At 52.5% G+C, this 14,799-nt stretch overlaps 2 protein-coding genes across 2 annotated transcripts in view; both read right to left on the bottom strand.

Annotated features, from left to right (window-relative positions):
- LOC148686099 (uncharacterized) overlaps nt 1-14,799 on the bottom strand; it is a 580,325-nt gene that overhangs the window by 360,320 nt on the left and 205,206 nt on the right. The window lies entirely within an intron of this gene.
- On the bottom strand, nt 6,625-8,469 carry LOC118084889 (ubiquilin-1-like). Its single transcript, XM_035114981.2, has one exon. The coding sequence runs from the start codon at nt 8,467-8,469 to the stop codon at nt 6,625-6,627; it is 1,845 nt and encodes a 614-aa protein (XP_034970872.1).

Below are 14,799 nucleotides of genomic sequence, written 5' to 3'. Positions count from 1 at the left end.
GAAGGGTGGCTAATACCCCAGAGGACAGAATCACACTTCAGAATGACCTAAACAGATTAGACAACTGGGCCAAAGCAAACAAGATGAATTCTAACAAGGAGAAATGTAAAGTACTACACTTGGGCAAAAAAAATACAGGATGGGAGACACCTGGCTTGAGAGCAGTACATGTGAAAAGGATCTAGGAGTCTTGGTAGACCACAGACTTGACATGAGTCAACAGTGTGATGCAGCAGCTAAAAAAGCCAATGCAATTCTGGGCTGCATCAATAGGAGTATAGCATCTAGATCTAGGGAAGTAATAGTACCACTGTATTCTGCTCTGGTCAGACCTCACCTGGAGTACTGTGTCCAGTTCTGGGCACCACAGTTCAAGAAGGATACTGACAAGCTGGAACGTGTCCAGAGGAGGGCAACCAAAATGGTCAAAGGCCTGGAAACAATGCCTTATGAGGAACGGCTTAGGGAGCTGGGTATGTTTAGCCTGGAGAAGAGAAGGTTAAGGGGTGATATGATAGCCATGTTCAAATATATGAAAGGATGTCATATGGAGGAGGGAGAAAGATTGTTTTCTGCTGCTCCAGAGAAGCGGACACGGAGCAATGGATTCAAACTACAAGAAAGAAGATTCCACCTAAACATTAGGAAGAACTTCCTGACAGTAAGAGCTGTTCGGCAGTGGAATTTGCTGCCAAGGAGTGTGGTGGAGTCTCCTTCTTTGGAGGTCTTTAAGCAGAGGCATATGTCAAGAATGCTTTGATGGTGTTTCCTGCTTGGCAGGGGGTTGGACTGGATGGCCCTTGTGGTCTCTTCCAACTCTATGATTCTATTATTCTCTCTTTAAGCCTCTTTAAACTTGGGACCAGCTTATCTACGAGTTTGCCTTGGTGGAATTGACACCACTACAGGTGCCTCACAAAACCTGTTCTGCATTTGTAGGAGCTGAATCCTTCAGTGTGGCAGCGCTTACGCTTTGGAACTCCCTGCCTATTGAGATGAAGCAGGGGCCTTCTCTGTGCTCTTCTCAGTGACTGCTAAAAAATAATTCCAATCCTATATAATAATGTCCATGTTGTCCCTGCGTCCAGATGTCCCGTGTGTCCCTGGGTCACTGCGCATGTGCCCCAGGAATACAGGGATTGGACAGCAGAGACTGCGCGCGCGCACTCTCCCCCCACTCTGCCTCCTCCAACCGCCGCTCCCGCCGGGGTGGAGGCCGGCGAAGGCCTCCTCACAACCCTCCCTGGCCGTGAGGAGCGGCGGTTGGAGGAGGGGGGGGGGGGGAGAGTGCGCGCGTCCTTCCTGTCGGCGGCTGGGGGAGAGGAAGGAAGGAGGAGAAAGCGCCGCTTTCTCCTCCTCCGTTCCTGTCCCCCTGCCGCCGACAGTAAGGACGGGTCCCAGGGTTCGGAGAAGCGCTGCGCAAGCGCTTCTCCGAACCCCGGGATGTCTGCTTCCTGTCGGCGGCTGGGAGAGAGGAACGGAGGAGGAGAAAGCAGCGCTTTCTCCTCCTCCGTTCCTGTCCCCCTGCCGCCGACAGCAAGGACAGGTCCCAGGGTTCGGAGAAGCGCTGCACAAGCGCTTCTCCAAACCCCAGGATGTCTCCTTGCTGTCGGCGGCTGGGAGAGAGGAACGGAGGAGGAGAAAGCAGCGCTTTCTCCTCCTCCGTTCCTGTCCCCCTGCCGCCGACAGTAAGGACAGGTCCCAGGGTTCGGAGAAGCGCTGCGCAAGCGCTTCTCCAAACCCCAGGATGTCTCCTTGCTGTCGGCGGCTGGGAGAGAGGAACGGAGGAGGAGAAAGCAGCGCTTTCTCCTCCTCCGTTCCTGTCCCCCTGCCGCCGACAGCAAGGACAGGTCCCAGGGTTCGGAGAAGCGCTGCGCAAGCGCTTCTCCGAACCCCGGGATGTCTGCTTCCTGTCGGCGGCTGGGAGAGAGGAACGGAGGAGGAGAAAGCAGCGCTTTCTCCTCCTCCGTTCCTGTCCCCCTGCCGCCGACAGTAAGGACAGGTCCCAGGGTTCGGAGAAGCGCTGCGCAAGCGCTTCTCCAAACCCCAGGATGTCTCCTTGCTGTCGGCGGCTGGGAGAGAGGAACGGAGGAGGAGAAAGCAGCGCTTTCTCCTCCTCCGTTCCTGTCCCCCTGCCGCCGACAGCAAGGACAGGTCCCAGGGTTCGGAGAAGCGCTGCACAAGCGCTTCTCCAAACCCCAGGATGTCTCCTTGCTGTCGGCGGCTGGGAGAGAGGAACGGAGGAGGAGAAAGCAGCGCTTTCTCCTCCTCCGTTCCTGTCCCCCTGCCGCCGACAGTAAGGACAGGTCCCAGGGTTCGGAGAAGCGCTGCGCAAGCGCTTCTCCAAACCCCAGGATGTCTCCTTGCTGTCGGCGGCTGGGAGAGAGGAACGGAGGAGGAGAAAGCAGCGCTTTCTCCTCCTCCGTTCCTGTCCCCCTGCCGCCGACAGCAAGGACAGGTCCCAGGGTTCGGAGAAGCGCTGCACAAGCGCTTCTCCAAACCCCAGGATGTCTCCTTGCTGTCGGCGGCTGGGAGAGAGGAACGGAGGAGGAGAAAGCAGCGCTTTCTCCTCCTCCGTTCCTGTCCCCCTGCCGCCGACAGTAAGGACAGGTCCCAGGGTTCGGAGAAGCGCTGCGCAAGCGCTTCTCCAAACCCCAGGATGTTCTAGCGCCCGTTATTGAACGGGCTGAAATACACTAGTTTTAGATAAGCCAACACAGATGTTTAGAAAACTGAGGCGATTCTAATCTCTTTTAGTGTTTTAACTTTTGTATGTTAAGGTTCCCCTTCATGGATCACAGCCTTGCACTCATTTCACACGCTAGCAAGGTTATGCTTAAAATTCTACAAGGCAGGCTTAGGCAGTATGTGGACCGAGAACTCCCAGAAGTGCAAGCTGGATTTCGAAAGGGCAGAGGAACCAGAGACCAAATAGCAAACATGCGCTGGATTATGGAGAAAGCTAGAGAGTTCCAGAAAAACGTCTACTTCTGCTTCATTGACTAGGCAAAAGCCTTTGACTGTGTCGACCACAGCAAACTATGGCAAGTTCTTAAACTGGATATGGAACAACTGATTGGTTCAAAATTGTGAAAGGAGTACGACAAGGCTGTATATTGTCTCCCTGCTTATTTAACTTATATGAGGAATTCATCATGCAAAAGGCTGGACTGAATGAATCCCAAACCGGAATTAAGATTGCCGGAAGAAATATCAACAACCTCAGATATGTTGATGACACAACCTTGATGGCAGAAAGTGAGGAGGAAATAAAGAACCTTTTAATGAAGGTGAAAGGGAAGACCGCAAAATATGGTCTGAAGCTCAACCAAAACAAAAAACAAAAACCAAGATCATGGCCACTGGTCCCATCACCTCCTGGCAAATAGAAGGGGAAGAAATGGAGGCAGTGAGAGATTTTACTTTCTTGGGTTCCATGATCACTGCAGATGGTGACAGCAGTCACGAAATTAAAAGAGGCCTGCTTCTTGGGAGAAAAGCAATGACAAACCTAGACAGCATCTTAAAAGGCAGAGACATCACCTTGCCGACAAAGGTCCGTGTAGTTAAAGCTATGGTTTTCCCAGTAGTGATGTATGGGAGCTGGACCATAAAGAAGGCTGATCACCGAATAATGGATGCTTTTGAATTATGGTGTTGGAGGAGACTCTTGAGAGTCCCATGGACTGCAGGAAGATCAAACCTATCCATTCTGAAGGAAATCAGCCCTGAGTGCTCACTGGAAAGACAGATCCTGAAGCTGAGGCTCCAATACTTTGGCCACCTCATGAGAAGAGAAGACTCCCTGGAAAAGACCCTGATGTTGGGAAAGATGGAGGGCACTAGGACAAGGGGATGACAGAGGACGAGATGGTTGGACAGTGTTCTCGAAGCTACAAACATGAGTCTGACCAAAGTGCCTGGCGTGCTCTGGTCCATGGGGTCATGAAGAATCGGACACGACTAAGCGACTAAACAAACAAACAAAGTGTTAGGGTTGTAATTTTTGCTTGATTTTATTGTTTTATCTTTTGTAAACCAGTTTGGGGTTTGTTTTATTACAATCAAGTGGTGTGTAGATTTTATGAAATGAACAGATCGATACCTCCTATGAAGTTTGGGGTGCATTTGTTTTTTAGGGCAGGGACTGGCCTGTTTGCTCTATGTAGAATGAAGGAGGCTGCTGTTTGCAGGTGCATCCCTGGCCCTGGAATTGCAGGGGGCTGGACTAGATGAACCTTGGGGTCCCTTGCAACTCTGCCGTTCTAAATGCTCTTGTAAAAGCATCGCCTTTGCCTGCCTAAGTGGATATGGCGACCATGTTGGCACCTGGGCTTGTTGCTGGGTCTGTCCCCCCCCCCCATGTTCGTATCTTTGTTATGTAGGCTGCTGTTTCTGGGAAGCAGCTGTTTCAGGGTGGAGGGGCTGTCCGCAGGCAAGCAGGGATAGGACCACCCCACCAGGCATGTGTGTGAGAGCCACCGTTGCCCAGGATGAACTGCAGAGCAATGGTCGTGACGCCAGAGTGGCTGCAGTTGGGAGGCATCAGGGTATAGGCATCAGGGTATCAGACAGCTGCATAACATAGCAAACCTGCACATCCAATAAAGTGGGATGCTGGGAGATTCAGGACAAAAGAAAGTTCTTCTTCATGCTGAACTATGGAACTTGCTGCCGCAGGAGGCAGAGATAATAATAATAATAATAATAATAATAATAATAATAATAATAATAATAATTTATTATTTATACCCCGCCCATCTGGCCGGGTTCCCCCAGCCACTCTGGGCGGCTTCCAAAAAAACAAATTCTAAAATACAGAAATCCATTAAACATTAAAAGCTTCCCTAAACAGGGAAGATGGGCACCAACCTACAGTAGTTGCTTTAAAAGAGGGTTAGTCAAATTCCTGGAGCAGATGGCTGTCAGTGGCTGTGAGTTGGAGGCAACAATGCTTCTGAATGCCAGTTGCTGGAAACCCCAGGCAGGGAGAGGGCTCTCGTGGTCGGCTCCTGCTTGTGGGTTTCTTGCAGGTATCTGGCTGGCCACTGTGAGAACAGGATGCTGGACTAGATGGGCCACTGACCTGATCCATAGGGATATAGGAAGTTACTTTATACTGAGCCAGACCAGTGGGTCCCTCTAGCTCATTATTGTCTACGCCGACTGGCAGCGACTCTCTCCAATTTCATACAGGAGTCTCTCCCAAGCCTACCCAAAGGGGCCGGGCATGGAACGTGGGGCAGATGTTCTACCACTGAGCTACAGAGTTGTGTTGGATCAGGCCAATAACTCATCTGGTCCAGCATCCTTTTCTCACCCACCTGTGGGAAATAAGCACCACCTGACTGCCTGTGACACGCACGCTCTGACCTGTCATGCAACTTGAGGATTGACGCCACATGACTGCCTACAGTCCAAAGCGAAAAAACAGATTAAGAAGCCCAATCTGATACCCAGGAATTGTCCGCTGCAAGAGAAAGCAGTGGCGCTCACAGCAAAGGCCACTCCAGTTTATCAAAAGCCTCCTTCAAGCATATGTTACATGGATCGGCTGGTTCTGCCTTGGATGGAGCATCACAGGAGCCCAGCTGGGGGCCCAGACCCCTTTTTGTGAATCGTTGGGGGCTTTTCTTTCTGTGCAGAGATGCCAACATGAGCGGGACTTGCCCAAAGGATATGCCCACCCCACCCCCCTTTCATGGGAAGATGTTCAAAGCCCAGACCCTGGTTGGCGCTGAGCTCCCCACCCAGTCCTGAGCCCCCGCAGAGGGTCTGCACAAGCAGGGAGTTTTGCAGCGTGGAAAAGGCACCAGCAAACTAAGACAGCTGAGGGAGCTAAGCTGCTCACTGCAGCAGCTTTGTGTGTCCAGCCACACAGCCCCCCAAAGGGATGTGGGCAAGAGGAACTGAAGCCCTTGCCCACTAGGCCCACTGAAACTCTTGGCCCTGGGTAGCTTAGTGCTCTGTTCCAGAAAGAAATAAGCCAAGCAGAAGGAGAGAGAAAGAGGCGGCCAGGGGCAGCTCCAGAGCTCCGGCTGAGACCAGCACCACAGCTTCCCAGTTGGAGTCCCAAAGTGCTGGAGGACATCCTGGGTCAAGCAGAGCCTGTGCCCCAATCCCCTCTAGCACTGTCCACCAAGTTCCAGGAGGCCAGCAGGAGGCCAAGAGGGGCTAAGGCAGGCATCCCCAAACTTCGGCCCTCCAGATGTTTTGGACTACAATCCCCATCATCCCTGACCATTGGTCCTGTTAGCTAGGGATCATGGGAGTTGTAGGCCAAAACATCTGGAGGGCCACAGTTTGGGGATGCCTGGGCTAAGGGCTCTCTGCACAGCTCGGGTGGATCCCCCTAAGGCCGAGGGAGCCAGAAGGGGCCCCGAAGGTGATGATGCAACAGACACCTACTTCCTCGGTGGCTTTCAGGCATCTGCTGCGGATGGTTTTTTAATGTAAGGCATCCCCCGCTGGTTCTTCCTTCCCCGACTCTTAGAAGCAGAGCCCCCTCACCCCTAAGCAAACCCAGCCTGAGTAAAGGAGCACTGAAGCGAGGCCATTGTAATATCCACCATGCTGACTTTAGTGTGTCAGGTGACCCTACAAGAGGCAAAGGTAAATCTGTTGCTAGGATGCACGAGAGTTCGTAAGCTTTTCAACCGCTGCACCAATATCTCCATCTGTGTCAATTAAAGCTTGCAGGTTCAGTTCCTGGTTCTGGAAGCCCATCATTTGGAGCTGCTGCAGCTGCATCTGATAGAGGACCACTGGAGCTTGCTGATCCATTTCTTCGTCTTCATCTTCCTCCTCCTCCTCCTCCTCTCTTCCTCCTCTTCTTCTTCTTCTTCCCCGTCTTCTCTCTTCTGCTTTGGATTCGCTGCTTTCCAACTCCAGGCTTTCATCAGCGGAGATGAGGCTCCCTGCTTCCGAGGACGGGCTCTCTCCCTCATCGGAGTCTTCCATGCTCTCGGGCTCAACGTCCGGGTCCGTCAAGGCTTGGAGGAAGTCAGGCACTTCTCTGGTCAGGGTCAGCAGGCTCATCTGCAGCTGGAGGAGAGCCTGGACCGCTCTGGGGTTGGTCAGCAGGGCAGCCGCCTCTGACCTCTCCAGTTTGGCAGGGAGCTGCTGCACCCACCCTTGAGGCAGAGAAGCATCGTTACTCTCGGGGGAGTTGCAATGGCTGAGGAATAACTGAGTAGGCCCATCGGGCTTCGAGAGGGCATTGGACATGTTCTGCATGAACTCCAGGTTCTCCGTGAGTTGGTGAACCATGTTCTGGATGCTTTCGGACTTGCTCAGCCCAGGCTGGACTCCAGGGCCTAAAGCAAGCAGGATGTAGCCCTGACCAGCATCGTTATTGGTACCATTGAGGTCACCGTTGCAGAAATTGTCGCCGCCACTGTTGTTGGACTGAGGAGCCCAGGGGTTTGGCAGGGGCTCCCTGTTTTCTGTCCGGGCCAGAGGGCTGATCCCCCCAGAAGGGGGCTTGTTCTCTGACGGGGCAAACGTGTTGCCCTGGAACTGGGCTTGGACCGCGTTCAGCATGGGGGCCTCTATGTCATTGTAGAGCTGCTGCAAAGCACTGTACCCACCTGGGATGCTTTCGAGGTTGCTGAGGGCTCGGTCGTGGTTCCTGATGATCTCGTCCATCACCGCCGGGCTGGTGGCCACGTCGATCATCTCCCGCAGGAACTCGGAGTTGTTGAGGATGTGGTTGATCTCGGGGTTCTGCTCGGCCAGCTGCTGCACCTGCGGGACGGACATGATCATCTGCCTGACCTGCTCTGTGTCGCCAAAGAGGTTCTGCACAAAAGGGTGCTGCATCACCTCGCTGATGAGCTCCTGGCGGGTCATGTCCTGTTCATGGGCCTCACCCACAATGTCAGAGACGTCCATGGAGCTCAGGCCCAGAACGTTCATGCCAGTGATGCCAACAAGGAAGCCCAAGAGAAGCGGGTTGTTGTTCAAGGTGGAGGCATCCAGGTTCAGAGTGACCATCTGAAGCAAGAGGTTCTCCATGGTCTGCGCCACCAGCTTGTGGCAGGAAGCCATCAGCTCTTCCGGCTGGTTGTTCCACTCGGACAGCTCAAGGCTATGCTCCGAGGAGGCCTCGCTGGAGAGCAGCATGCTTGCGGGTGGCACGGCCAGGAAGGCAGCGGGGCCGGTGTTTCCCGGGGAGGGCACGGGGTTCCCCGGCAGCCTCCTCTGCGACTTGATGAAGAGGTGCACCTTGGACCCACTGACAATCTTGTGCTGTGCCAGAGTGTCCTGGTCCTTGAGGATCTCGCCAGCAAAGATGAGCGACAGCTGCTCCAGGGGCATCTTGAAGCGCTCAGAGATGAGCTTTTTGAAGTCCTGCACAAGGGTGCTCTCAGCCACCTCAAAGTGCTCCTTGCGCTTGAGGGTCTTGACGGTCACCTTGATGACACGGGTGCCGGCGGCAGCCCCGTGGGGCTTCTTGCTCTCCGACATGGCTGCTGAGGAGCAGAGGTTCAGGAAGAAGGAGCAAAGAGGGGCGTCTTCCTTTCCTTCCGGTGTGGCGGCGATGCTGCTGCTGCTGCTGCTGCCGCCGCTGCTGCCGCCACTTGTTCCCGTAGGGGATGCGAGAGGTGGGAAGGGGCCAGTGGTCTGCTGCTGCCCCCCTTTGTCTCAACACTAGCCAAGGCCAGAGCGCACATAACAGCGAGATGTTGCCTTCTTCTTCCGCTTGCTCACAACCTGGCAGGCACCTTCATTTTCCTCTTCTCCCCTCTGCTGCTGCCAGAGGACCTGGCCTTTCTGTGAAGCTGCCGGGACTGTGAGGTCACCGCTGACCTCACAGAGAACTGGGAGGGGAGGCCCCGGTGGGCAAGGCCTCCATGGGTGCCCCCCTCCCCAATAAAGGGGAGTGCAGTGGTGCACTTAACTGGGGTGATGCAGGGTGGGGTGGGGGAGCGCCTTTAAGTTGCTCAATTCAAAGACATCCAACGACCTGGACGCTGGAAGATTCAGGACAGAGAAAAGAAAGTCCTTCTTCACACAGCACAGATTTAAACTGTGGAACTCCCTGCCACAGGAGGCAGTGACGGCCACCAACATGGATGGCTTGAAAAGAGGATTAGATGAATTTGTGGAGGAGTTGAGGGCTCTCAGTGGTGAGCAGCCAAGATGGCTGTACTCTGTCCTCCACCTTTGAGGGCAGCAATGTTTCTGGATCCCAGTTGCTGGAAGCCACAGGAGAGGAGAGCGTTGCTGCTCCTGTGCTGGAGTTTTGCTTGCAGGTTTTCCACGGGGCTCTGGGTGGTCGCCGTGAGAACAGGACGCTTTGAGAACACTGTGAGAAGAGCAGCGCTCCTCTTCTGTTCTTGGGAATTTGCTTATTAGGCCAGGCAACCTCTGCTAGGCTTGTTGGATTGCTTGATTTTACTTGCATGCCGCTTTCCCATGGTGAGTTGTGCCCAAAGCGGCTGGCAGAAAGCTAACCCCTAACATCCAAGAAGAAGTATCTGAAGAAGTGTGCATGCACACGAAAGCTCATACCAAAATAAAAACTTAGTTGGTCTTTAAGGTGCTACTGAAAGAATTTTTTTATTTTGCCCTAACATCCAAATAGAGAACACTGGGAATACAAACATACGAAATGCAGAACATGCCAGTAAGTTCAAAATAACAAAGTCAACCATTTAGCAAACACAGAATAAATTCAATTTTTTTTATAAAAAAAAACCCAGCCCATTAGGCTTAAGAACACAAATAGAAAGCGAAAATGTAAATTACCCAACAATAAAGTTTCTGGTGCTGGCCTCGCTGCTCTCCATGGAGCCTGGCTTAAATGCAGTTCAGAGGGGAGGACATGCAGCCGGCTCCCATGTCTTTACTCCAGAGGAGGCCGGCAGCTGCAAAAGGTAAATGTCGAGGTGGACAAGGATGGTCTGTGTCCAGGTACCAGGTACCAAGTGGCGCAGGTCTCATTGTACTTCCCTCCTCCCCGTTCTGTTGAGGGGGGGGAGCGCTGGATACCTGCCCCCAAAGTCCCACCCTATTGGCACCAAGTGGCTGGTGATTTAATGCATATGCACACAAGTTTTCGATAAGAACCCTTCCCAAAGAGGTTAGCAACCTAAACACCAGCAACACTCTCTGCAGATCTTGCATTTCAGAGATACCACCATGCCATGTTCAGGGAGGCCCCTTCCTTCTTTGAATTCCAGGAAGGATCATGGCCCAAGCACCACATTCCTCCAGGACTTGGCTCTCCGAAGATGATCTGAGAATCACAGGTAGAAAACATTTTGCAGGAAATGTGGGATTAAGCAGGAATGGCCAGGAATCCCATGGATCTTTCTAGCCTACAACTCCCTCCCGCTCCGGACGACGCCCAGCCTGTGGATTTCCTCTTCCCCGGAGAGGCATTGTGGCTCGTACTCTGACAAATGGGGAGCAGAGAGTCCGGACAGTAGACGTCTATGAAGGAAGAGACTTTGGAGCCCAGGGGAGAGAGAAAATAGCAGCAACGGGAGAAGGTCAGGTGGCCGGCGGGCTTCACCATGCCTGCCAGGGAGGGTGAGTGAGTGCAGGAGAACAAAGCAGTGGCGAAGCAAGGGAAGCGGCTCCCTGCTCCTGGAAACCTCTGGTGATTAAAAGGGGTCCATTAAATGGCTCCCACCAGGAGGATTCTAGTGGGCCTGTGCTGGCTGGGCTTGGGCTTCCCATCGGGGGCATTGGGTTGGCCAGTGTGAAAACAGGACACCAAACTAGATGAACCCTCTTTGGCCTGATCCAGCAAGCCTTGGCCTCTTGCATGATCAACAGCAGTGGGATTTACACCTAGGAAAGGGCAAGACTCCCAATAGTTTGGAAGTCAGTTCTAGTGGAAGTGTCAGGGTTGAGTAGCACCAAGAGCCAACTATCCGCAAGAAGTCCTGGAGAATATAGGCATTTATTTATTTATTTATTTATTTATTTATTTATTTATACATACATACATACATACATACATACATACATACATACATACCACACCCATCTGACTCGGTTTCCCCAGCCACTCTGGGCGGCTTTCAACAGAACATTAAAAACAGAAGAAAACTTCAAACATTTAAAACTTCCCTAAACAGGGCTACCTTCAGATGTCTTCTAAAAGTCAGAGAGTTGTTTATTTCTTTGACATCTGATGGGAGGGCATTCCAGAGAGAGAGAGAGAGAGAGAGAGAGAGAGAGAGAGAGAGAGAGAGAGAGAGAGAGAGAGAGAGAGAGAGATGACAGACAGGCATAGACAGAAGCTTTGGATTAAATAATCCAAATATCTTTTTAAGAAAGGAAAAAGTCAAGCTCAATGACTGTGAGCAGCTGTGTGAGATGGCAGATTGTGGGACCCACGGCACCTCACAAACAGCCACCTCTCTAACCTTTTCCCAACGCCAGGGTCTCTTTGGCAGTGTGACTGAGCAAATGCTGGACCCTTTTAGACCTCGCACTTCTCCGCAGCAGCCTTGCAGAGCAGGGAAACCCACAAGCGATGGGGTGAGGATGAGTGGGTGGTTGGGCTCCAATGTGGACCTGGTTCTAGCATGAAGTTGTCTAGGCAGCGGCCAACTTCGTCTGACGAACAGAGCAGCTGGCTCTTGCAAGATGCCCAGAAAGAAGATGGGAACCATGTCAAAATAAACCTGCCAGGCTGCTTCATTGTGGCATAGCCACCCCTTTGCTTTTTCTGTGGCATCTGCACAGCATCAGGGACAAAACCTCCTCCTCTCAGGTTCCCCCTTTTTGGCTTCCATCCCCCCTAGAGCTCAGAAAGTTCAGTGCAATAGCTATGCAATGTCCCAAAGAGTGGGTGGCCCAAGGCATTGCCTTTTAGCCTGTGAAGACCTATATAGTCATTTCCCAAATTGGTCTCCTTGTTTCCCTCTTGTGGTCCGCCTCTCCTCCATAGGAATTGGCTCTGTCACCCCAGCTCTCCCCTTTCCAAATATCATTGTGACCATATCACTCCCTCCTCCTGTGTTAGAGTGCTGGTCTAGGACCTGGGAGAGCAGGGTTCAAATCCCCCCAATCTGCCATGAAGCCCACCGGGCGACCTTAGGGCTAGCCGCACTGCCTCTCAGCCTAACCTACCTCACAGGGTTGTTGTGGGGATTACAGGAGGAGGAGGAGGAGGAGGAGGAGGAGGAGGAGGAGGAGGAGGAGGAGGAGGAGGAGGAGGAGGAGTTTGGACTTGATATCCCGCCTTTCACTCCCCTTAAGGCAGGGGTGTCAAACTCAAATTCATCGGGGGCCGCATCAGCAGTTTGGTCACCCTCAAAGGGCCGGTTGTATCTGTAGGACTATGTGTCCACTCTTTATTATCATAAATTATTGTCACTGCATTCAATTATTACTGGTTTTTTGTAATAATGTAATAACTAGCTCTGAAAGCAGAAACATAGTCAGAATAATGGCAAGTAGATATTCAAATGTACAATTATTGTACAATTTATTGAAAAATGATTTTCGGTAACTGCACTGGGTGGTGGAGGCTCGCTAGGGTTTCATGCAGGAGCTTTGCAGAGCACCTGGTACCTGGAGATGCTGGGGTCCTTCTGCATGCAGGACAAATGTTCTGCCAGTGAGCCACCACCCTTCACCAAAGGGACTGGCTGAGGTTGACTCACTAGAGCTGCTCTCCTGGTTCCAGGGTTTAAGGGCCAGAAGTATAAAGCAGCATCCTATGTTTCTGAGGAGAGGGAGAGGGAGGAGAGGGGAGGGGAGGAAGGAAGAAAAGAGGGAGTGGGAGGGAGAGAGGAAGGAAGGAAAGAGGCGAGAGAAAGAAGAGTAGGAAATAAGGAAGGGAATAAAGAAGGAAAGAAAAAGAAAGAGGGAGAAAAGATGGAAAGGGAGAAAGAAGGAAGGAAGTAGAGAGGGAAAGAAAGAATAAGAATGAGGGAGAGGAAGAAAGATGGGAAGGAAGGAAGGAAGGAAGGAAGGAAGGAAGGAAGGAAGGAAGGAAGGAAGGAAGAAAGAAAGAAAGAAAGAAAGAAAAGAGGGAGCAGGAGGGAGAGAGGAAGGAAAGAGGGGAGAGAAAGAAGAGTAGGAAAGAAGGAAGGGAATAAAGAAGGAAAGAAAAAGAAACACGGAGAGAAGACAGAGATAAAGAAGGAAGGAAGGAGAGGGAAAGAAAGAATAAGAACGAGAGAGAGGAAGAAAGAAAGGGAAGGGGGGTCACCGCCTTGATTCAGCGCCAGAAAAGAGCGCGAAGGGACCCAGGGGCAAAAAGCATTTCCCGTGCAGCATGAGGCAGCGGGTGTCCGTTTTAGCAGACGTGCGTAAAGCCTCAGAGTTGCACGTTCATGAGGCTGAGCCACGGCAGGAGGAGGAGGAGGTGAGGCAAGAGGAGGAGGAGGCGGCTTGTCGGGTCGGTGCCCGGCAGCACCGTACGGAGAGTGCCGAGCCTCTGGGACGCAGCAGTGCTCTGTAGCACTTTGAATCCTCCTCCTCCTCCACGCGGCGCTGCTGGGTGCTTTGTCTGTGCTTCAGCAGCAGCAGCAGCAGCCGTTTCCAGGCGCCGAGCCGTGGCAGGAGGAGGAGGATTCAAAGTGCTACAGAGCACTGGTGCGTCGCAGAGGCTCGGGACTCTTCGTGCGGTGCTGCTGGGCGCTGACCCAGCAAGCTGCCTCCTCCTTCTCCTGCTGTGGCTTGGGGCGCTCCACGCAGCGCTGCTCCGGCCGCCTTTCTACCCCCCCCAGGCCCCAGCTGTTTGTCGCCGCATTGTCAGCGCGGCGCTTCAGCAGCAAGGTCCCGCTGCTGGGTCCCGCTGGCTGGGGTGCTCGGCGGGCCACATGAAGAGGTCTGGCGGGCCGGATTTGGCCCCCGGGCCTTGAGTTTGACACCCGTGCCTTAAGGAGTCTCAAAGCGGCTCACAATCTCCTTTCCCTTCCTCCCCCACAACAGACACTCTGTGAGGTGAGTGAGGCTGAGAGATTTCAGAGAAGTGTGACGAGCCCAAGGTCACCCAGCAGCTGCATGTGGAGGAGCGGGGAAGCGAACCCGGTTCCCCAGATTACGAGTCTGCCGCTCTTAACTGGGAGAGCCATGTGCGCCACCTTGAATTCCACGGAGAAAAAAGATGGGATGGAAATGCAGCAAATTAATTGATTAATGGTTCCCAATAAAATCCCCCCTCCCCTGACATCTTTCAGTGGTGGATGTTGAGATGTGAACACACACACACACACACACACACACACACACACACACACACACACACAGAAGGTAAGGCCTGAACCAAGGGATTTAACTGACAATAAAGGAGATTCCAAGTGCATAGCAGGAAGCATTTTCTGGCAGGAAGAGCCATTTGTTAGTGGAAGAAGTCCCTTGGAAGAAGGTGGACTCTCCTTCCCTGGAGGTTTTGAAGCAGAGGCTGGATGGCCACCTGCCAGGGATTCTTTAGCTGTGGTTCCTGCATTGCAGGGGGGTTGGTCTAGAGGACCCTTGGGGTCCCCTTGAACTCTTGTTGGCATCTGTCTGTCTCAGGAGACAATGGAGAAATGTGCCCATTGGAGTGCCTGCTGTGGCTTTAGATACGAGTGGCTGGGGCAACCCAGCCAGGTGGGCAGGGTATAAATAATGAAACTCGTTGTTGTTGTTGTTGTTGTTGTTGCTGCTGCTGTTGTTGCTGTTGCTGCTGTAGTTGCTGTTGCTGTTGCTAGTGCTTTTTTCTATTAAAAATTGTTTAGGGGTACTCTCATTTTGTCTCAAGAAAACCACCATTTTATAGCTCAAAATGGGGAAAAATAAATACAGTAAATGGACAAAAGTACAAAGATTCACAAAATGTTGTCT

Source organism: Zootoca vivipara, chromosome 4 (assembly GCF_965207765.1).
Source record: "Zootoca vivipara chromosome 4, rZooViv2.hap1.1, whole genome shotgun sequence".
Lineage (NCBI taxonomy): Eukaryota > Metazoa > Chordata > Lepidosauria > Squamata > Lacertidae > Zootoca > Zootoca vivipara.
The sequence above is the reverse complement of the archived record's forward strand: the minus strand, read 5'-3'. Positions and strand labels throughout refer to the sequence as shown.